Genomic DNA, 22,087 nt, shown 5'->3' on the forward strand with positions numbered 1-22,087 from the left:
GGGAGAGCGAGGGTCCCTAGGCATCACTTGTGTTTTAAGAAGCATTGTGTCGTTTCCATATTAGTGTGCTTTTTTTTTTTTTAAAGCCATACACAACTTTGACACAATAAGGAAGGAAATCTGTTCAAAGCCAAGTTGTTGTGGTTTAATCAGTCAGGCGTTTTTGTTCTTTATTTGAAAATAAAATCATGTTTCCAACTTGGTTTTAACTGTAATTTTACCATAAGATTCAAGTCATACCCATAAATAATTATCAATAAAGTTAAATTTAATTTGTGTTGAGATAGCTAATGTATTTAAGGCTTATCCAGTTTTGATTTGACTTATATAATGCACACATCTGGCAAAGTCATTCAACTAAGAAATATTTTAATGTTAAAAAAACTAGAGTAAAGGGATAATACTTGGTTATCTGATCATAATCCAAACTATAGTGAAAATAATTAGGTGACAGTGAAACAAAAATAATGTACGATTATTTATCTGCCAACAGAAATGGATATCATTTTGAAGACTGAAATGTAGATAAACCATTAAGGATGCGTGAGAATATCGTCACTCCAGCCATACCTAGTAATTTGCAAATAGTCAATTTTGATAGCAGAAAAAGGTCAAATATGTCAATTTTAGAATTTGGTAGCCAGGATACAAGTGTCTTTTACCACTTTTATTTTTATTTACTAAAAATATTTATTACATAGTAATTCTAAGTTTATTTTGAATTATGAAATATGACAGGACGTTTTTGATTGACAAGGAGTCTCCCCAGCTTTGGTCAATGGCATTTCAACTCAGTCAAGCTCTCAGATTGCTTGAATTATTCTTTCCAGAGGAAAAAGTGGCTTTCCAGAGGAAAAACCAAATTAGGTTTAACTGTCTTTTTTGGCATCCTTTTAAATACATATGCATAACTAGCTTTATGTTCAATAGTGGTCATTAGAATGTCATTCTAGTTGATACAAGAAGTTACAGAAGCAGCAAATTCATCTCTAAATCAAACCATTGCACACCCATAAGAAATAGATCTCCTTTTACAGATGCTTTGTAGGTTTTAGTTATGAAAAGGGCATATATAACTGCTAAACAGATGTTTACTTTTAGACTATTATTCCTCTTTATCACTAAAGAACTGAAAAACTATAACAGGATGTTCTATATTAGCTTTTATAAATCAGGTATTAATGTTAATAGGCTTGGTATGAAAGTGTGCATTTAAGTAAAAAAATCCATCTTTTTCTTAAAATATGCTAATAAATGAGTAGAATATTTTGATATGTTAAGATGTTTTTCTTAACAATACATAGGATGTATGAACAAGAATTGAAGTAAACAATGGCTTACTAAAGACATACTCAGATGCAAACTGTCTTTTTTTTTCTGAAAAATGCCTCAAGTCTTATGTAGTCCCCAAAGATAATAAGTCCTCTTTAGCACATTTATCAACCCCATGTATAACTGTTACAGCCTTAAATGCAATACTTTTCCAAGTGGAACAGTTCTTCATAGTCTTATGCAATTTACATTTCATAATTGCTCATAATCATGAACAGAAAAAAAGACTAATTAAAGCAGTAAGTTTTAGATTTTGAAATTCCAGGAAAGTATAGCACAGTAAAATTTTCACAATGAATGTTTTTTGTTGTTGCTGGTGTTTTTGCTGAAAAGCTGTGATATATAGCTTTCCTTATAATGTATATAATGAAGATAATGATGATTTTAATACTTAATGTAAACATATTACTTTTGGGGGGCATCAGGGCTTTTAGCTGCAAAAATCTTGGCTAATTTAAATAGAAAATAAATTTATTAGCAGCACATAGATGCCTCCAGAGTTATACAGACAAGGATCATGTCCATCCATTCAGGAGGGCTTTTCTGTTGAAAACCCCACTGCTGTAGCAATGGGCCACTGTTTTGCTAGGAGGTGAGGGACACCATAAGTTGTCCCTCACTACTAAAATCAACAAATACCTCTTCACTCCCTGTGTTGAGAGGCTCCACTGCCCTGGTGTGGCTAACAGCTTGCATTGATCACTTCCAAATGCAAGTCATATTTCTGTTTGGCAGAACTTAGATCACATCCTTGTCCTCTAGCTCCAGAGTAGCCTAGGGATGTCATAGAGGAATTTACCTAACTCCATGAGTGTGACCAGAAATGCTGGACAACACAACACAACAAGTGAATATTCACATTTGTTTTATGATTCATTGTCTAAAAAATCATATTTGTTTGTGCTTATGCTATTAAAAGTCTCCTCTGTTTACACTTTAAATAAAAAGTTTTGTTTTTTATATATAGGCATTTAATACATTTGGAATTTATATGTACTAATTATATTGTATTAAGCACACTATACCCAAATATTAATTGTATAAATGTTAATACTTATATAATTAATTATATTTATTTATATATTTATATATCATATAAATGTTATATAAGTATTATATAATTATTATATAATACTTGATATATATGATACAATATGTCATATAAATTACTTGATATATATGATATAATATATATCATATAAAATATGTAAGTATTATATTTATATAATCAACATAATTATATTAGATTATATTGATTATAAACATTAATATTTATATTACTATAATTATATTAATTGATAAAATAAGTCTGCATATTAATTATATTGTACCCAAATATGTAGGTGTGTGCATGTCTACCTTATATTAATACATGAGTCCCATATTTGGGGCTCAATAATTTCATAAGCTTCATTGGCTTGTATGTCTATGCCTGGTCCAATGCCGTACTGCTTTAGGTACTGTGATAGAAATATCTCATATGTAAAATCCTACAACCCTCTTTTTCTTCTTAAAATTTCCTTGGTCTTTCTTAATTACTCTTCCATATACATTTTTGGATCATCTTGTCAAGTTCCATAAACAAGCCTGTTGGAAATGTTATGGAAATGGCATTAAATAATAAATCGGGGAGAATTAACTGAATTAACATATTTATACTCTCTCCACTTATTTGGGTTTCTTCTATGCCTCTCAGTAGTGTTTTGTAATTTTTGCCATGAAAACTCTGGCCATTTTTTTCTAGTTTAATTCCTAGATATGTATAGCATCTTTTGTTCATTTGTTGGCTTGTTCTTTCTTTTTTGCTATTGTGAAGTTATTTTTCTTGTATATTTGTTAATTGGTTATACTGTTTGCTTACAGGAGCATTGCTGATTTTGTATGGTTGTGTATCAATCTTGCTACCTTTTTAGACTTTCAGTATTTATAGTCTTAAACTTAGATTATATATATACTATATATTTGAATGTTCCCCAGAACATTCAAATCTGTGCACATCTCAAAAATTTTGTTCATTCCTGTCTAGAAGTCAGAGCTATTAAATTTCTTTGTCTTGTTTATTGCTTGTACTATGATCTCCTGCATAATATTGCACAAGTCACATAAGGGTGGGCATTTGACATACTTCTAAAGTCCTGACATTTAATTTTGGTAGATATGTTTTATTAAAGAAATTATCTTGTATTCCTAATTTTTCATAACTGGTTTATTTAAAAATCAAATTAAAGAATAAATATAGAAAAGATTTTCTTCTGCAAGATTCACAATGGGATTTTTTTAAAAAACACTGTATTTTTCTTTGTATTGTCCAGCTTTGAATACCAGAATTTATCATTTCTTTCCTTTTATTTGAAAAAACAATTGAGTAGTTTGTTATTAGTAGTAGTATTGAGATAACACTGTTGTGTCTATGCACAAAGAGGGCTCAGCATATAGAAAATAGTCAACATTCTCTGAATGAGTCTTAAATTACCTTTTCAGATTTCTCACTTAAATTGTCTTTAAAACCACCCAAAACAGTATTTCTCTGGTCTACTTTTTATATCCTTGTACAAACCCACTTTTGATGACCCCGTTCCCATTTTCCATTTTAGTAAATTATACTTTCTCTATGTCTATGTTAGTATTTTTCTTTCTTTTCTTTGTTGCCTCTTCAGTGTCAGTATCGTGGGTAAAACCCCAAATCTCTGTTACTGAATGTATTTTCATTATTTTAAAATATTAATTTCTTTTTCTTTAACTGGCTGACTTTTTCCTGTTTTTAATTTAGCCCAACCTCAGCGCTTGCCTCAGCTTCAGACTTCAGCACAGGTGCCGAGTGATGAGGAAATAGGCAAGATAAAGAACGGCCACACAGGTCTGAGCAATGGAAATGGAATTCACCATGGGGCCAAACACGGATCCGCAGATAATCGCAAACTTTCAGCACCTGTTTCTCAAAAAATGCATAGAAAAATTCAGTCCAGCTTGTCTGTAAACAGCGATATCAGTAAGAAGAGCAAAGTAAATGCTGTCTTTTCCCAAAAGACAGGCTCTTCACCTGAAGGTAAGTTTGAGATATACGTAGATTTTATTTGACCAGATGTAAAATAATATTTCCTGGTAATTATTTGATCAAGCAAATATAATTGAAGAGTCTTGCTTATCCTTCAGACAAACAGGAATTTTGGTAAAATGCAGATTAACTTTCCCAAAGGAAAGCACAAGATAGAAAAGGAAGCAGTGGCAGCTGACATCCTGCTTTTAGATAATCGTCTTCTAGAGTGAATAGTCATTACTTTAAATATAACTGCTATACTTCTTTTTTTAATGCCACATTTAAAAATATAAATACAACATTTTGATGGCATACATGAGTGTGTGTGTGTATTTTTATCTCTCCCTGATGCAATATGTTATTCTATAGTTCAGAGATAAGATTACCTGCTTGTATTTTTGTCTTGCAAATCAGTTCTTAAATAGACAAAGCTAAAATGAGAGAAAGATTAGGTAATTTTCACGTTCTTGCCAGGGAATAGGCCAGGTGATTTCTGTTGCTTGACTGACCAGCATCTTCCAGCCGCCATGTTGGCCAGCACCGCAACCATCTCCACTCCCATCCCATTTCAGCCTCACTGTTGTCTGGTCTTCAGCTCCTCCTTTAGAGACACTTGGCTGTGTTCTCTGTCCCCTGGGGAACTAGTTATTACCTCTTCAGTTCTATCTCATCCTGCCCTTGGCTGGGTTAAAAGCAGGTTAAATACGATGAACCTGGGAAAGTTCTTTATTAATCAAACAAATTGCACATGGTGACAATTAAAACAGACTCCCTTTACATGATTCATTGTATTATATTTAAAAAATAAAAATCTCCTCCCATATTTAAGGATCTGAATTTCTTTCCACGTATCCATGGTTCTCTGGTTTTCCTCCTTTCCCCTTTTAGCGTTTATTGGATGTCTAAAGTCTTGAATCTGTTTTATGTATCTGATATACATATATTTCTCCTTATTCCCCTTTCCTTTCTATTTTGCTATGAAATCTTAAGTAAGAGAAATTCTGTGGGATGCCTCTGTGAAGTTGGTCATGCTTATTCATAGAGACAAATTGAGTTGTAAATAGGAAATTGTATTGAGAATTACCAGTAATGAGTGGGAGAAAGGATATTACATTTTGGCTACAGGTGTCTCAAACTCAACTGAGATAAAGTGTTAGGTTGATCAAATGATATGATAATAAATGGTCTGCATAGTTCCAGGTCAGTGACACTACTTTCCAAACTAATTAGATTGAAAGGGACTTGATTGACACTTTAAAATGAGTTTGACATGTAAGCTGCATGGTCATCTCTGAAGCATAGGTAGGCTGTTAACTAAACTGGCTCTCCAAGGAGTTGGGAAGGCAATGCAATTTTCTTTAGAGGATCTTCGCTTCTAGGTGATTGGGTGAAATAATTGAATGCAATTGAAATCTACTTGTTTTATACATTTGAATTTACTTATTATGTCCCTAACCTCTTATTTTCCATTTGATATTTACTTATTTTTGTATTAAAGAATGGTAACATTTGCATATCAATCCTAACTTGAAATAGCTTATGGAATGTTTGTAAATTTTTTTATTATTGTTTGCCTTTAATACCATGTCTGAATTTATTTGTAATGTAGGAATGCAGCTTCATAAGTAACATATGAAGGAGGAATAAAATCACCAGTATATGAATGAGATATAGTTTTACTCTTCCTCTTTCTCTCCCTTCTTCTTTATTCTACTCATTCCCTCCGTCTTTTACTTTTTCTTTCTCTTCTCTCATGCTCACATTCACACTTATGGCCTACCACAGAGCTCTGGATAAGGGAAGTCCCTGTAATCTGTGTAATCTGCTTTTATCACAAAATATGTTCCAGATTGGGTTGGGGACATGAGGAGCATACAATACAAATTTAAATGTATAAACATATTTTGCAAAGTCTTATCCATATCTTCATTCTAAGACTATAGAACTTAGACAATTGTAGGTTTGTTTTATTGTGATTGCTTGAATCTAGATTAAAATTTATCCATGTTTTTCTCAAAGTTCGGTATCTTCATAATTTGTCACTATTTAAGGTTGTGCCCTAAAATTTTGTGTTTCTTCTGACTTTCAGTTTTGAAGTTAATGTTTATTCTCTGGCAATGTGCTGTAATAAAAACCAAAACCAAAACAAAACAAAAAATCCATTGAACTGGTAGATAGCAAATTGAAAGGAAAAACATTCTTAATTCTGCCACCAGCTTGCTGGGGTACTTGAGTTTCTATGGGCCTGCTTTTTCTGTGGAATGAAGGGTTTGGATTAGATAATTTTAAAAATTAAGTTCAGTTCCAAGATTCTGTGAGTCTCTTTTTACAGCACCTGCTTTACTCTCAGGATAGATCTCTTGCTCTGTAGAATATGTGATCTCTTGTTGAGGAAACACCTAAAACCTGATGTGCTCGAACAGGGCAGTGGCAGAAACAGCTGTGGTGAACAGAAATAACACCTGAATTTCAGGAGGCCCATATGTCAGAACAGTAGGCCTTGAATAGGTGGCATGATTTATTGTGCAAATAAAAATGGATGGAAATGATTTTTCATAAAGCAATAAGAATGGGGAGATTTAGTGGCTAGGTGTCTTAGTCTATTTGTGCTGCTATAACAAAATACCTGAGACTAAAGTTTGGTCAGGTTGGCTCATACCTATAATCCCAGCACTTTGAGAGGGCCACTGGGGAGGATCCCTTGAGACCAGGAGTTTAAGACCAGCCTGGGCTACATAGCAAGATCTCATCTCTACAAAAAAGAAAAAAAAAATCTAGCTGGGCACAGTGGCATGCACCTGTAGTCTTAACTACTCAGGAGGCTGAGGTGGGAGCATCATCTGAGCCCAGGAGTTTGAGGTTACAGTGAGCTATGATTGTGCCACTGTATTCCAGCCTGGGTGACAGAGTGAGACCCTGTCTCTAAAATAAATAAATAAATAAAACACCTGAGACTGGGTATTTGATAAAGAGCAGAAGTTTACTTTCTCTCAGTTCTGGAGGCTGGGAAGAGCAAGATCAAGGTGCTGGCAGGTTAGGTTGTCTGGAGATGACCATTCTTTGCTTCTAAGATGATGCCTTGTTGCTGCATCCTTGGAAAGGGAGGAGCGCTGTGTTCTCACATGCTGGAAAGCAGAAGGGCAAGAGATCAAAAACTGCATGAAGCTAATCGTGCCCACTTTGACAATGTTTTGTATGTCTGGGTACATGGTGCCTGTGGTTGTGATTTTTGTACTGCATGTAAATTTTATCAACAACTGGAATAACATTTTTTTTGGTTCAGATAATGGAATAAAATATTTAAAAATTTTCTAGTGTTTGATTAAGAACACTAAGGGCGTCTTTTCTAACCAGGATAGCAAAAACACTGCTAAGACATGATCCATTGCTTATACAGAGGTAAGGTTTGAACCAGCCATAATTGAGTCTGTGGGTTGGCAAGATGTTTTAACGTGTCTTTAACTGTTGAGTGTCTGAAGACCTGAGATCAAAGAAACCTGCACTTCATCAGGTACTTTTTTTTTTTGAGGTGGTGTTTCACTCTGTTGCCCAGGCTGGAGTACAATGGTGCGATCTTGGCTCACTGCAACCTCTGCTGCCCAAATTCAAGCGATTCTCCTGCCTCAGCCTCCTGAGTAGCTGGAATTACAGGCTCCCACCACCACGCCTGGCTAATTTTTTTGTATTTTTAGTAGAGATGGGGTTTTGCCATGTTGGCCAGGCTGGTCTTGAACTCCTGACCTCAGGTGATCCGCCCACCTTGGCATCCCCATCAGGTACTTTTTAAGCGAGGTTGATTCATATAATTAGAGTGCCTTCTATGTGCTACTTGCTTCTCTCACATGAACTCATTTAGTCCTCCCAACAACACTGCAATTCTATGAAGTCTATGAAATTATCTAATTATAAATGAGGAAACTGAGGCACAGAGAAGTTAAAGGAAACCACCAAAGGCAACAGGTGCACGGTAAAATTGAGACTCAAACTCAAACATTCTGGTTCCACAATCCATGTTCCTAACCTCTGTGCTATTTTGTGTGACTAAAGTTTTCTGAAAAAAGGTAATTTATCAGACATTTCAACATGATATAGGATGTTAATGGTGTTACAGCTGTGGGCCAAACAGGGATCTTCTTCTTAGTATACATTTGCCTCTTAAAGCCCTTCTTACCACGGTTTTAAAAACAACTCTCACACTTGTGCTCTCTGTTTTCCTTTTCCTACTAGACTGTGAATTCCCGAAAAGGCTGGACTGAATCTGAGTCAATTTTTTTTTTATCATACAGTGATGCCCAGCATAAAAAAGTTTCTCATGAGTTAATAAGTGATACAATGCTCTATTCCAAATCATTTTATCCTACCCTTCCTTAAAACCAGCCCTGGAAAATAAAATGTGTGCTCATAGTCACACAAAAAAATGTTCTTTTTTAAAAAGTTCCATTTTTGCAATGGAGGAAAAAAAACCCATGTGGGAAAAAAATTGCACATTTTATTTAAAGGTTATTAAATTTGTAGATTTCTACTTGTTTTGTATAATTAAATATTTTCATACATACTTTAATTTTCTGATTGCATCACCCAGGTGGAGAGTTTTAAGACTAAATGTTTAAGATTCTTGACCTTTGAAATAATTATAGTATAATTTAGTATCATATAATATTCAAATTGCCAAGGGTTTTCATTAGACTCGAAGACACTTTTCTTATCATAGGAATGGTAAATCTTAATATGTTTTACATGTGCCAGTTACATCTATATATTTTTGTAAAAATTAAGTTCCAACAAAATGCTTTTAAAGAAATTTTATACTTTTTAGGAATTTTTGAGTTAATTTACACTCCATACTTGATATTCTACATTTAGTATGCATAGAGAAATACATATCCAGTCCTAGTATATCATTGAACATAAATGCTGAACAAGACAGTGAAGAGCATTATGTAGATGGAAGTAACTACAATCATCTCATTTTTAATCACATAGAAGCAGTGTGGTGTAGTAATTAGAGCACAGACTCTGAAACTAGCCTGGTTGGGATCAAATACCGGCTTTGCTACTCACCAGTGATGTGTCTTTGGGCAGGTTACTTAGCCTCTTTTTGCATCCGCGTCTCATCTCTAAAATGGGGATATTATTAGTACCTACTTCATAGGATTGTTATGAAGAAGACTTGAATTGGTACTGCTTAGTGCTTAGAATACAGACTGGCTCAGATGAAGTGTTCGATATGTGTTGGCTGCTGTTATGATCATTAGTATTAAGGTTCATACGGGGGTCAGGAATGTTAGCTTCTTGGAAAAGTCAATGCCTGGATGGGGACCTGAAAGACAAGACAAAGATAGTTTAGGGAGTTGAGAATAGAGGGAGGCATTCAAGGCCAAAGGATTTTGTTTTTCTTTTTTCTTTTCTTCGTGTGTGTGTGTGTGTGTGTGTGTGTGTGTGTGTGTGTGCTCTTCTTTTTGTTTGTTTGATAAGTAAGGTTTGTCAGATAAGTAAACGTGTGTCATGGGGGTTTGTTGTACAGATTATTTCATCCCCCATGTATTAAGCCTAGTGCCCACTGGTTATTTTTTTCTGATCCTCTCCCATCTCTCACCACCTCCCTCTCTGAAAGTTCCCAGTGTGTGTTGCTCCCCTCTATGTAAATTCATGAATTCATATGTTTTATTCAGAGAACTACAAACAGTTTGCTGTTGTTGAAAAGCTCAATTAGTAGAGAAGATACTAGATGAGTAGGAATGAACCAGTCTATGGAGCCTGGGATGGGCCGTTCTTCTGAAGCTATTAATATCACACAGATCTATATGATTTATCTAAAGGACATCATAGCCCATATATACTTTTTTAAAAAATTATGTTTTCTCTTCTCTCTGTAATACAAAAATTCCATGGTTGGAATTATATAGAATCAGCATGCTTTCTTACCTGTAGCCAATACTGCTATGTATTAACCTGCCCTACCGTCTGCACCCTGATTACCTTTGCAGTTTTTTTGTACATTAATAATGAACTGTTATCGAAAAGGAAATGATGAATTGGTTTTATCAATGTTGAGCTTGGGATGCTAATGAGCTCTACAGGAGACATTTGGACATATGGAAGGACTGAAACCCAGTTTGTATTTTACAGGCTTTTCTGCTTTCTTTTTTTTTAAACTATTTTTTGGTTTCTGAAGTCTATGACCTTTCTTTATTTTCTTTTTAGGCTTCGCTTCTTTGTCTTTTTGGTGCATTTTCTCTTGCATTTATAGCAGAGGAATTTTTCAGAATATATCAGAGGGATAATGCATACTCCCCACCAGTAGGAGTACAGCCAAGATTCTCCAGGAGACAGTCTGGGTAGGGCACACAGCTTTAAAAAGGGATTAAGCAGAATTGGGCAGGACAATTAGAAAAGCCCATAAAGTGATTTCCCCTCCTTCCTTGTGAATCACTGGTAAAATGGTAAAAATGTCTTTCCTTGACCTTACTATTTCCCCTTCCTTTCACCATCTGCAAACTCCAAGTCTAACTCCTTGCACTTGGAATTGTGCCTCCACTGTAATGCGTAGACATGTCTGTACACATGGTCAGGTGAAACACTGCTGAATGCCTTTGTTTCTTCTCTCCCCTCAGCCTGGTGTGTTCTCATAAATCTCTTTGCATTCTTGATCTCTACACATTTTTTCAGAACTCATCTTAGTCATCATCTCCTGATGCTCCATTTTTGGGCGAATTGCCCCTTTTTTGGGTCTCCCACAGCAGGCTTGGTTGATCTATTAATCTATTAATCTATTGATCTATTAATCTGCCTTTCTGTATTAAAATGTAATCTCATTGAAAGCAAGATTCTGTCTTACTCATCTTTTAATGTTTAGCATACAGCCTAGTGCCTGGCTTATGCAAGTTCAGTAAAAAGTGAGTTAGGAGTGTCAACTGGAGAACTAGACTTGTTCTTTATTACTCCGTAGACATTGTGGTTGAAAGGGCAGGAATGGCTGAAATTCTTAAGGGAGAGAATGTGAAGGAATAAAAGGAAGGGCAAATATTTGAGCTAAAAGAAATGCAAAAAGAGACCCAGCAGAGGGAGGACTGTAACTCAGAGATCCTACCTCCCGGCCCATCAAGTTTTCTCACTATTCCATATGGGTTTCAAACAACCACATATTCTTGAATCCTGAAGCTGGGAAAAGAAATTAGAAAGGTAAAATTGAAATTGAGTTGTTTGCTGTTAGTTTCAACAGTATTGTAAAATCTTATATTCATTTTTTCCCATAAAAAGCTTTTCCGTTTTGCCTGTAATTGTAGAAGTACTACAGTAGTATTTTAGTGGAAAGATAATAATAGGAGCTCATGATATGACCATAAAGTTATAATCAGAGCTTCCAGAAACAAATTTTCTGTGACTTTGGCAAGATATGTCACTGCATTCCTCAAAATACTTAATTTGCTTGGATGATGTTTTGTTTTGTTATGTTCTGTTTTCTCAGGCGCAGTGCCTTCCATCCCATGTCACAATAACGGTGTGGGCGAAAGGTTTAGAATTCTGCTTTCCAATGCAATATTTGCTAGTTCTTTGGAAAACAGGACTTCAAGAAATGTCACTGCTCAGCCAACACATTAAATTGAAAAATAGTAATACAATGAGGAGTGTGTGTGTGGAGAGTAGGCATGATCAAAGTTGACTATATCAAAGTATAAATCATTCTGCACATATAAATCATTAATTTTCGTTTACCTGAAATATTTAAATTAGCTATTTTTTTTAATAAAGCAATTATCCATCAGAAGTATTTATAAATAGTAAATGTTTCTGTAGGGCCAAAAGTAAACATTTAAGTACCTTATCTTAAAGTTTAGGAAAATAAGTTAACTATGTAGTTTGTTCTCATACCTATGTATTTGGTGAGGAGCAAAGAAAATATTTTACAAGGTTCTGAAAAATATGTAGCTTAATATTGAAACATAGAGATAACTCAAAATATGCCTCAAGCCTCAGAGCTCTTCTTTTGTAATAACCAACAATTTATAGGCCATCTTAAAGAAGAGATAGAAGCTATCAGCTATGTATGGACTTCACCGTTGGTTTTTTGGGTTTGTAGACAAGCTATCTTAGGTCACTGCTTTAGCAAATTAAATTAGCTCAGCATTCACTCAGGAGATGGGTGGGGAGGAAATAAAACAATGGAGATACAGATAGATTGGCCAGGAAGCTTCAGGGTGTGGGGTAGTTGGATGCAGAGGCTATTTAGAAACCAGGCTTCAGAATAATGGAAAGAATTGAATAAATCCTATGACTCTACTAGTGCACCAAAGTTTTGTTTTGTTTTGTTTTTTAGCACAGTGATGAAATGTTAGGTGATTTTTTTAGGTTAAACATAATATGTAGGCACAGCAGCCAGGCTGGAGATGAAAGTTTGTTAGTGAGGGATTCAACCCCAAGAGCTGTGTCAAGTGCAGGCAATAGAGGAATTGAAGATTTACTTTAGAGTTTCAGGATTAAATGAGGTCCAGAGCTAAATCTGGGTAGACTTGGAAGAGCAGTCAGATATGTATTATTCTGAGCAGGACTGTCATTAACATTTTAGTTCAATTAGTTTGGAAATTGAATAGAAATTAGAAAATTAGGAGGAATAGCTGAATGTAGTTTGGAGAGGATCATGAGTTGAGTTTTAGATCTGTTCAGTTTTGTATGATTATACATAATTCAAGAGGAGGATTCAAAAATGCATTTGGAAATACACAACTGGAGCTGGAGAGAAGGAGTTAGAGGCAAATATACTTATTTATATTTGTTCTCATAGAGGAGACACTTCACTATAAATCTGGATGAGTTTTCATCCAGAGAGATTTCAGAGAAAAGGTCAGATGGCTGAGAACTGAGTGACTCAGCGATCACTGGAGGCCAGCCAGTTTGGTGGGATGGGAGTGTGGGTTCAGCTTGTGTGCTTGGGAGGCAATCCCAAGGAAAGTTCAGATTTTTCTCCAGAGGTGATATCAGATAGACAGTAAGTCAGAGTAAGGCCATACTGATAAAATAGCCTAGAGGAGAGGTCACAGTGCAAAGAGAAGAGGATGATTACCTGGCTGAGAGGAAACAAGAAAGATGAGAGGAGAGACAGACTGGAGAGAAGGATATCACAAGGCAGGGAAAGAATGTTTTTAAAAGAGGAAGAGAACTATATCAAGGTGCACCAGATATTGATGACAGGTTCAGTAAAATGAGCACTGAAATATTTCTGTTGGTTGTGACAATGTGGACATCATTCAGTGACCTTATTAAGAGTCATTTTCATGGAGAAGCCACAATGATGTGGGTTGTAGAATGTGTAAACAGCTCTAGAAAGGCCAAAATTCAGGGCAGAAGTGCAAGTCCAGAAGGGTTGTTTGTTTGGTGTGTATTATTTTGTTTTAAGATAGGAACAATTTCAGTATGTTTACATTCAGCTGGAAAAGATCCAAGAGAGAAGGAACATTTGAAGATATGAGAAGGCAATAATGATACCTTCTTGACAAACCAGCATATAGTGTATTTAGACTTTAGATCTATAGTTTAATACACTGAACTAAATGAATGCATTGACATTGTCAAAGCAAGAGAATTGAGCAACCAGAGAAGTATTTACCGAATTGTTAACCTCGATGGCTCTGCTCTGTAAGGGGCTATGTGGTTGATTAATTTTAGAAGACTTCTCAGTAACCTCTATGGAATGATTTGGTACGAGGACATGTAACCTTTGGTGATTAAAAAGCCTTTTTCAAATCCCTACTCCTACCTCATTCCATGAGCATTCATTGAGTTTGAATGGAGGGGATTGATAGGGCCTTAGGATTCTGAGTTCCAAGTCTCTGACTTTTGTGTTTTGGATCACAAATTGATTAAAATCGATAGCATCTTATACTTTATGTTCATAAGGCCCTTAATTGAATTTAATCATAGATTTTACATATAGTATAGTATAAGAAGTAAAAACAAACATAGCTAAGCAAATAGTTAAAGAGAAAAAAATATAAGTAAAGAAACCACTGCATGATGCAGACAAATGGGAAGCAGTAGGTTAATTTTAAAATATATTTAAAGTGAATTTATGCTTTAGTATGCCCTACTCATCATTGAATTACTATCACAAAGGCTTGAAAAGGTTAAGGCTTAATCTATAATAAAAAGGAGTTTTGATTAATTGTGATAATCTTTTACACAATGATTCTGATCATTTTTGATCACATGGGCTTCTTTGAGAATCTGACAAGAGTTATTATTTCCCCCCACAAAGTTTGAAAGACAGGCAACAAGATCCTGTTAGCACTGTGTTATTCTTCTTTTTTTTTTTCTTTATACTTTAAATTCTAGGATACATGTGCACAACGTGCAGGTTTGTTACATATGTATACATGTGCCATGTTGGTGTGCTGCACCCATTAACGCATCATTTATGTTAGGTATATCTCCTAATGCTATCCCTCCCCCTCCCCCCATCCCACGACAGGCCCCAGTGTGTGATGTTCCCCTTCCTGTGTCCAAGTGTTCTCATTGTTCAGTTCCCACCTGTGAGTGAGAACATGTGGTGTTTGGTTTTTTGTCCTTGTGATAGTTTGCTGAAAATGATGGTTTCCAGCTTCATCCATGTCCCTACAAAGGACGTGAACTCATCCTTTTTTATGGCTGCATAGTATTCCATGGTGTATATGTGCCACATTTTCTTAATCCAGTCTATCACTGATGGACATTTGGGTTAGTTCCAAGTCTTTGCTATTGTGAATAGTGCCACAATAAACATACATGTGCATGTGTCTTTATAGCAGCATGATTTTTAATCCTTTGGGTATATACCCAGTAATGGGATGGCTGGGTCAAATGGTGTTTCTAGTACTAGATCATGGAGGAATCGCCACACTGTCTTCCACAATGGTTGAACTAGTTTACAGTCCCATCAACAGTGTAAAGGTGTTCCTATTTCTCCACATCCTCTCCAGCACCTCTTGTTTCCTGACTTTTTAATGATCACCATTCTAACCGGTGTGAGATGGTATGTCATTGTGGTTTTGATTTGCATTTCTCTGATGGCCAGTGATGATGAGCATTTTTTCATGTGTCTGTTGCCTGCATAAATGTCTTCTTTTGAGAAGTGTCTGTTCTCTCCTTCGCCCACTTTTTGATGGGGTTGTTTGTTTTTTTCTTGTTTTTTCTTGTAAATTTGTTTGGGTTCTTTGTAGATTCTGGATATTAGCCCTTTGTCAGATGAGTAGATTGCAAAAATTTTCTCCCATTCTGTAGGTTGCCTGTTCACTCTGATGATAGTTTCTTTTGCTGTGCAGAAGCTCCTTAGTTTAATTAGATACCATTTGTCAATTTTGGCTTTTGTTGCCATTGCTTTTGGTGTTTTAGACATGAAGTCTTTGCCCATGCCTGTGTCCTGAATGGTATTGCCTAGGTTTTCGTCTAGGGTTTTTATGGTTTTGGGTCTAACATTTAAGTCTTTGATCCATCTTGAGTTAATTTTTGTATAAGGTGTAAGGAAGGAATCCAGTTTCAGCTTTCTACATGTGGCTAGCCAGTTTTCCCAGCACCGTTTATTAAATAGGGAATCCTTTCCCCATTTCTTGTTTTTGTCAGGTTTGTCAAAGATCAGATGGTTGTAGATGTGTGGTATTATTTCTGAGGGCTCTGTTCAGTTCCATTGGTCTATATCTCTGTTTTGGTACCAGTACCATGCTGTTTTGGTTACTGTAGCCTTGTAGTATAGTTTGAAGTCAGGTAGAGTGATGCCTCCAGCTTTGTTCTTTTGGCTTAGGATTGTCTTGGCAATGTGGGCTCTTTTTTGGTTCCATATGAACTTTAAAGTAGTTTTTTCCAATTCTGTGAAGAAAGTCATTGGTAGCTTGATGGGGATGGCATTGAATTTATAAGTTACCTTAGGCAGTATGGCCATTTTCATGATACTGATTCTTCCTATGCATGAGCATGGAATGTTCTTCCATTTGTTTGTATCCTCTTTTATTTCATTGAGCTGTGGTTTGTAGTTCTCCTTGAAGAGGTCCTTCACATCCCTTGTAAGTTGGATTCCTAGGTATTTTATTCTCTTTGAAGCAATTGTGAATGGGAGTTCACTCATGATTTGGCTCTCTGTTTGTCTGTTATTGGTGTATAAGAATGCCTGTGATTTTTGCATATTGATTTTTATCCTGAGACTTTGTTGAAGTTGCTTATCAGCTTAAGGAGATTTTGGGCTGAGACGATGGGGTTTTCTAAATATACAATTATGTCATCTGCAAACAGGGACAATTTGACTTCCTCTTTTCCCAGTTGAATACCCTTTATTTCTTTCTCCTGCCTGACTGCCCTGGCCAGAACTTCCAACACCGTGTTGAATAGGAGTGGTGAGAGAGGGCATTCCTGTCTTGTGCCAGTTTTCAAAGGGAATGCTTCCAGTTTTTGCCCATTCAGTATGATATTGGCTGTGGGTTTGTCATAAATAGCTCTTATTATTTTGAGATATGTCCCATCAATACCGAATTTATTGAGAGTTTTTAGTATGAAGGACTGTTGAATTTTGTCAAAGGCCTTTTCTGCATCTTTTGAGATAATCATGTGGTTTTTGTCTTTGGTTCTGTTTATATGCTGGATTACGTTTATTGATTTGTGTATATTGAACCAGTCTTGCATCCCAGGGATGAAGCCCACTTGATCATGGCGGATAAGCTTTTTGATGTGCTGCTGGATTTGGTTTGCCAGTATTTTACTGAGGATTTTTGCATCGATGTTCATCGATATTGGTCTAAAATTTTCTTTTTTTATTGTGTCTCTGCCAGGCTTTGGTGTCAGGGTGATGCTGGCCTCATAAAATGCATTAGGGAGGATTCCCTCTTTTTCTATTGATTGGAATGGTTTCAGAAGGAATGGTACCAGCTCCTCCTTGTACCTCTGGTAGAGGGTAGAGCTGTAAATCCATCTGGTCCTGGACTTTTTTTGGCTGGTAGGCTATTAATTATTGCCTCAATTTCAGAGCCTGTTATTGGTCTATTCAGGGATTCAACTTCTTCCTGGTTTAGTCTTGGGAGTGTGTATGTGTCCAGGAATTTATCCATTTCTTCTAGATTTTCTAGTTTATTTGTCTAGAGGTGTTTATAGTATTATCTGATGGTAGTTTGTATTTCTGTGGGATCAATGGTGATATCCCCTTTATCATTTTTTATTGCATCCATTCAATTCTTCTCTCTTTTCTCCTTTATTAGTCTTGCTGGTGGTCTCTCAATTTTGTTATCTTTTCCAAAAACCAGCTCCTGGATTCGTTGATTTTTTGGAGGGTTTTTTGTATCTCTATTTCCTTCAGTTCTACTCTGATCTTAGTTATTTCTTGCCTTCTGCTGGCTTTTGAATGCGTTTGCTCTTGCTTCTCTAGTTCTTTTAATTGTTATTTTAGGGTGTCAATATTAGATCTTTCCTGCTTTCTCTTGTGGGCATTTAGTGCTATAAATTTCCCTCTACACACTGCTTTAAATGTGTCCCAGAGATTCTGGTATGTTGTGTCTTTGTTCTCGTTGGTTTCAAAGAACATCTTTATTTCTGCCTTCAATTTGTTATGTACCCAGTAGTCATTCAGGAGCAGGTTGTTCAGTTTCCATGTAGTTGAGCGGTTTTGAGTGAGTTTCTTAATCCTGAGTTCTAGTTTGATTGCACTGTGGTCTGAGAGACAGTTTGTTATAATTTCTGTTCTTTTACATTTGCTGAGGAGTGCTTTACTTCCATCTATGTGGTCAATTTTGGAATAAGTGTGAAATGGTGCTGAGAAGAGTGTATATTCTGTTGATTTGGGGTGGAGAGTTCTGTAGATGTCTATTAGTTCCATTTGGTGCAGAGCTGAGTTCAATTCCTGGATATCCTTGTTAACTTTTTGTCTCGTTGATCTGTCTAATGTTGACAGTGGGTTCTTAAATTCTCCCATTATTATTGTGTGGGAGTTTTAGTCTCTTTGTAGGTCTCTAAGGACCTGCTTTATGAATCTGGGTACTCCTGTATTGGGTGCATATATATTTAGGATAGTTAGCTCTTCTTGTCTAATTGATCCCTTTTTACAATTATGTAATGGCCTTCTTTGTCACTTTTGGTCTTTGTTGGTTTAAAGTCTGTTTTATCAGAGACTAGGTGTGCCACCCCTGCCTTTTTTTGTTTTCCATTTGCTTGGTAGATCTTCCTCCATCCCTTTATTTTGAGCCTATGTATGTCTCCGCATGTGCGATGAGTCTCCTGAGTACAACACACCATTGAGTCTTGACTCTTTATCCAATTTGTCAGTCTGTGTCTTTTAATTGGAGCATTTAGCCCATTTACATTTAAGGTTAATGTTTTTATGTGTGAATTTGATCCTGTCATTATGATGTTAGCTGGTTACTTTACTTGTTAGTTGATGCAGTTTCTTCCTAGCCTCAATGGTCTTTGCAATTTGGCATGTTTTTGCAGTGGCTGGTACTGGTTGTTCCTTTCCATGTTTAGCACTTCCTTCAGGAGCTCTTTTAGGGCAGGCCTGGTGGTGACAAAATCTCTCAGCATTTGCTTGTCTGTAAAGGATTTTATTTCTCCTTCACTTATGAAGCTTAGTTTGGCTGGATGTGAAATTCTGGTTTGAAAATTCTTTTCTTTAAGAATGTTGAATATTGGCCCCCACTCTCTTCTGGCTTGTAGAGTTTCTGCTGAGAGATCAGCTGTTAGTCCAATGGGCTTCCCTTTCTGGGTAACCAGACCTTTCTCTCTGGCTGCCCTTAACATTTTTTCCTTCATTTCCACTTTGGTGAATCTGACAATTATGTGTCTTGGAGTTGCTCTTCTTGAGGAGTATCTTTGTGGCATTCCCTGTATTTCCTGAATTTGAATGTTGGCCTGCCTTGCTAGTTTGGGGAAGTTCTCCTGGATAATATCCTGCAGAGTGTTTTCCAACTTGGTTCCATTCTCTCCGTCACTTTCAGGTACACCAATCAGACGTAGATTTGGTCTTTTCACATAGTCCCATATTTCTTGGAGGCTTTGTTCATTTCTTTTTACTCTTTTTTCTCTAAACTTCTCTTCTCACTTCATTTCATTCATTTGATCTTCAATCACTGATACGCTTTCTTCCAGTTGATCAAATCGGCTACTGAAGCTTGTGCATTCATCATGTAGTCCTCGTGCCATGGTATTCAGCTCCATCAGGTCATTTAAGGACTTCTCTACACTGGTTATTCTAGTTAGCCATTCGTCTAATCTTTTTTCAAGGTTTTTATCTTCTTTATAATGGATTCTAACTTCCCCCTTTAGCTTGGTGAAGTTTGATTGTCTGAAGCCTTCTTCTCTCAACTCATCAAAGTCATTCTCCATCCAGCTTTGTTCCATTGCTGGCAAGGAGCTGTGCTCCTTTGGAGGGGGAGAGGCACTCTGATTTTTAGAATTTTCAGTTTTTCTGGTCTGTTTTTTCCCCATCTTTGTGGTTTTATCTACCTTTGGTCTTTGATGATGGTAATGTACAGATGGGGTTTTGGTGTGGATGTCCTTTCTTTTTGTTAGTTTTCCTTCTAACAGTCAGGACCCTCAGCTGCAGGTCTGTTGGAGTTTGCTGGAGGTCCACTCCAGCCCTGTTTGCCTGGGTATCAGCAGCAGAGGCTGCAGAACAGCGAATATTGCTGAACAGCAAATGTTGCTGCCTGATTGTTCCTCTGGAAGCTTCGTCTCAGAGGGGTACTCAGCCGTGTGAGGTGTCAGTCTGCCCCTACTGGGGGGTGCCTCCCAGTTAGGCTACTCGGGAGTCAGGGACCCACTTGAGGAGGCAGTCTGTCCATTCTCAGATCTCAAACTCCATGCTGGGAGAACCACTACTTTCTTCAAAGCTCAGTTGGAAATGCAGAAATCACCTGTCTTCTGCATTGCTTACGCTGGGAGCTGTAGACTGCAGCTGTTCCTATTCAGCCATCTTGGAACCACCCAGCATTGTGTTATTCTTGAAGGTGACTGAAGAGATTGGATAACTTCAGATCTAAAATCAAACATCTCTAAGAACTGACCAGATAATGAGGTGCCTACTGAGCCATTGTAACGTTTTTGATTTTGAGGTAGGAAAACTGCATCAGGCTATGGCAGATGGCTGACATGATCTGACTTACCATTTTTAAACATCACTTTGCCTTTTGTGCTGATAGTGGACTACAGGTACACAAGGTCCAAAAAAGGGAGACCTGCCATGACACTATTGCTGTGATTTATGTGGGAGGTAATAGGAATGGACTGGGGTGACAGTGATGGAGGTGATGAGATGTTGTTGCATTTGGGTGTATTTTGAAGGCAGAACAAGATTTGCTGAAGAATGAGATTTTGGTGTGAAAGATAGGGATTAAGGATGACTCCAAGTTTCTGGGCCTGAGCAGTACGGAATGGCCATTAACTGAGATGAGAAGACTATAGGAAGAATGGGGTTTGGTTCATGGAGGAAGGTCATATTTGGTTTTGAATATACTGAATTTGAGATACCCATTATCTGTACAAGTGGTGATGTGGAGGAGGTGTTTGGATAAGGGAGTCGGTAGTTCAAAGGAAAGGTCTGCAGCTTGAGTTATGTTTTGTGAATTTTCAAGGTGCAGAATGTACAGTGGATGAGATCACTGGCAACTGGGGTTCTCAACCCTGGCCTCTGGATATTTGGAGAAAGAGCTTTAGGGAAAAGGGAATAGGAAATAAAATACAAATCAGCGATTCTGATTCATTTGGAACAGAGTGGGTCCAAGGTGTCAGCATCCTTTAGAAGCTCCCTATATGATTCTAATTTGAATGCAGGATTAAGAGCTCTTGCCCAGAACATAGATCAAGTGCAAAAGTACTCCAAAAACTGAGCCCTGGGCCATTATGCCACAGTAGAGAATGAAGAGAAACCATCAAAAAAGTGAGGATGAGTAGCTAGTAATGGAGAAGGGATAAAGAGGGGCAGCTTGGAAACCAAATGAAGGAAGTATTTTAAAACAGAGGGAGTGATCATGTGTCAAAAGCAACTGAGAAATCCAGTAAGATGAATGAGAAGTTACCATTGAAATTGTCATGTAGAAGTCACTGGTGACCTTCACACTTTTAGTGTTGTGATGGGGATAGAGTGTGATTGAGATGGATTCCAGAGAAAATGAGAAAAGAAAAATTGCAAATTGCAAATCTGGATTACTCTATCAAGGAGTTTTCTGAAAGGAGAATAAGTAAAAAGGCTGGGATATAAAGGTGAATGTTTTTAGAAATGGGGTACATGGTTGAGTGCTATTGGTAATGAACTAGTAGAGGAGACACTGATGATGCAGGAGCATGATGTTTTTGAGAAGGTGAGAGGGGAGGAGATTCATTACAAAGTACCCTGTGGTGTTGTAGGGGAGTGTATGTGCGTGCATGCATGTGTGTGTGTGTGTGCGCGTGTGTTTTATCTGTCTCAGATTTTAAAGAAAGGGTCACTTGGGGCAGTGGCTCACATCTGTAATCCTGGCACTTTGGGAGGCCAAGGGGGGAGAATGGCTTAAGGTTAGGAATTTGAGACTAGTCTGGACCTCATCTCTACAGGAATAATAAAAAAAAAATTAGCCAGGCGTGGTGCTGTGTGCCTGTGGTCCTAGCTACTTTACTTAGGAGGCTGAGACAGGAGCATCACTTGAATCCAGGAGCCTGAGGCTGTAGTGAGCTATGGTTGTACCACTGCACTCCAGGCTGGGCAACAGAGTGTGAAAGCATGACCCTGCATCTAAACAG

General features: G+C 37.0%; 1 protein-coding gene across 2 annotated transcripts in view; it reads left to right on the forward strand.

Moving 5' to 3' along the window:
- The window catches only part of MDFIC (MyoD family inhibitor domain containing), a 97,093-nt gene that overhangs the window by 53,636 nt on the left and 21,370 nt on the right, over positions 1–22,087 (forward strand). For both annotated transcript variants that reach the window (XM_032761503.2, XM_032761504.2), the window contains exon 4: positions 4,103–4,378. In XM_032761503.2, the coding sequence (XP_032617394.1) occupies positions 4,103–4,378 (276 nt within the window). The remainder of the gene's footprint in view (positions 1–4,102; positions 4,379–22,087) is intronic.

Source organism: Hylobates moloch, unplaced genomic scaffold, assembly GCF_009828535.3.
Source record: "Hylobates moloch isolate HMO894 unplaced genomic scaffold, HMol_V3 SCAFFOLD_1, whole genome shotgun sequence".
Taxonomy (NCBI): Eukaryota; Metazoa; Chordata; class Mammalia; order Primates; family Hylobatidae; genus Hylobates; species Hylobates moloch.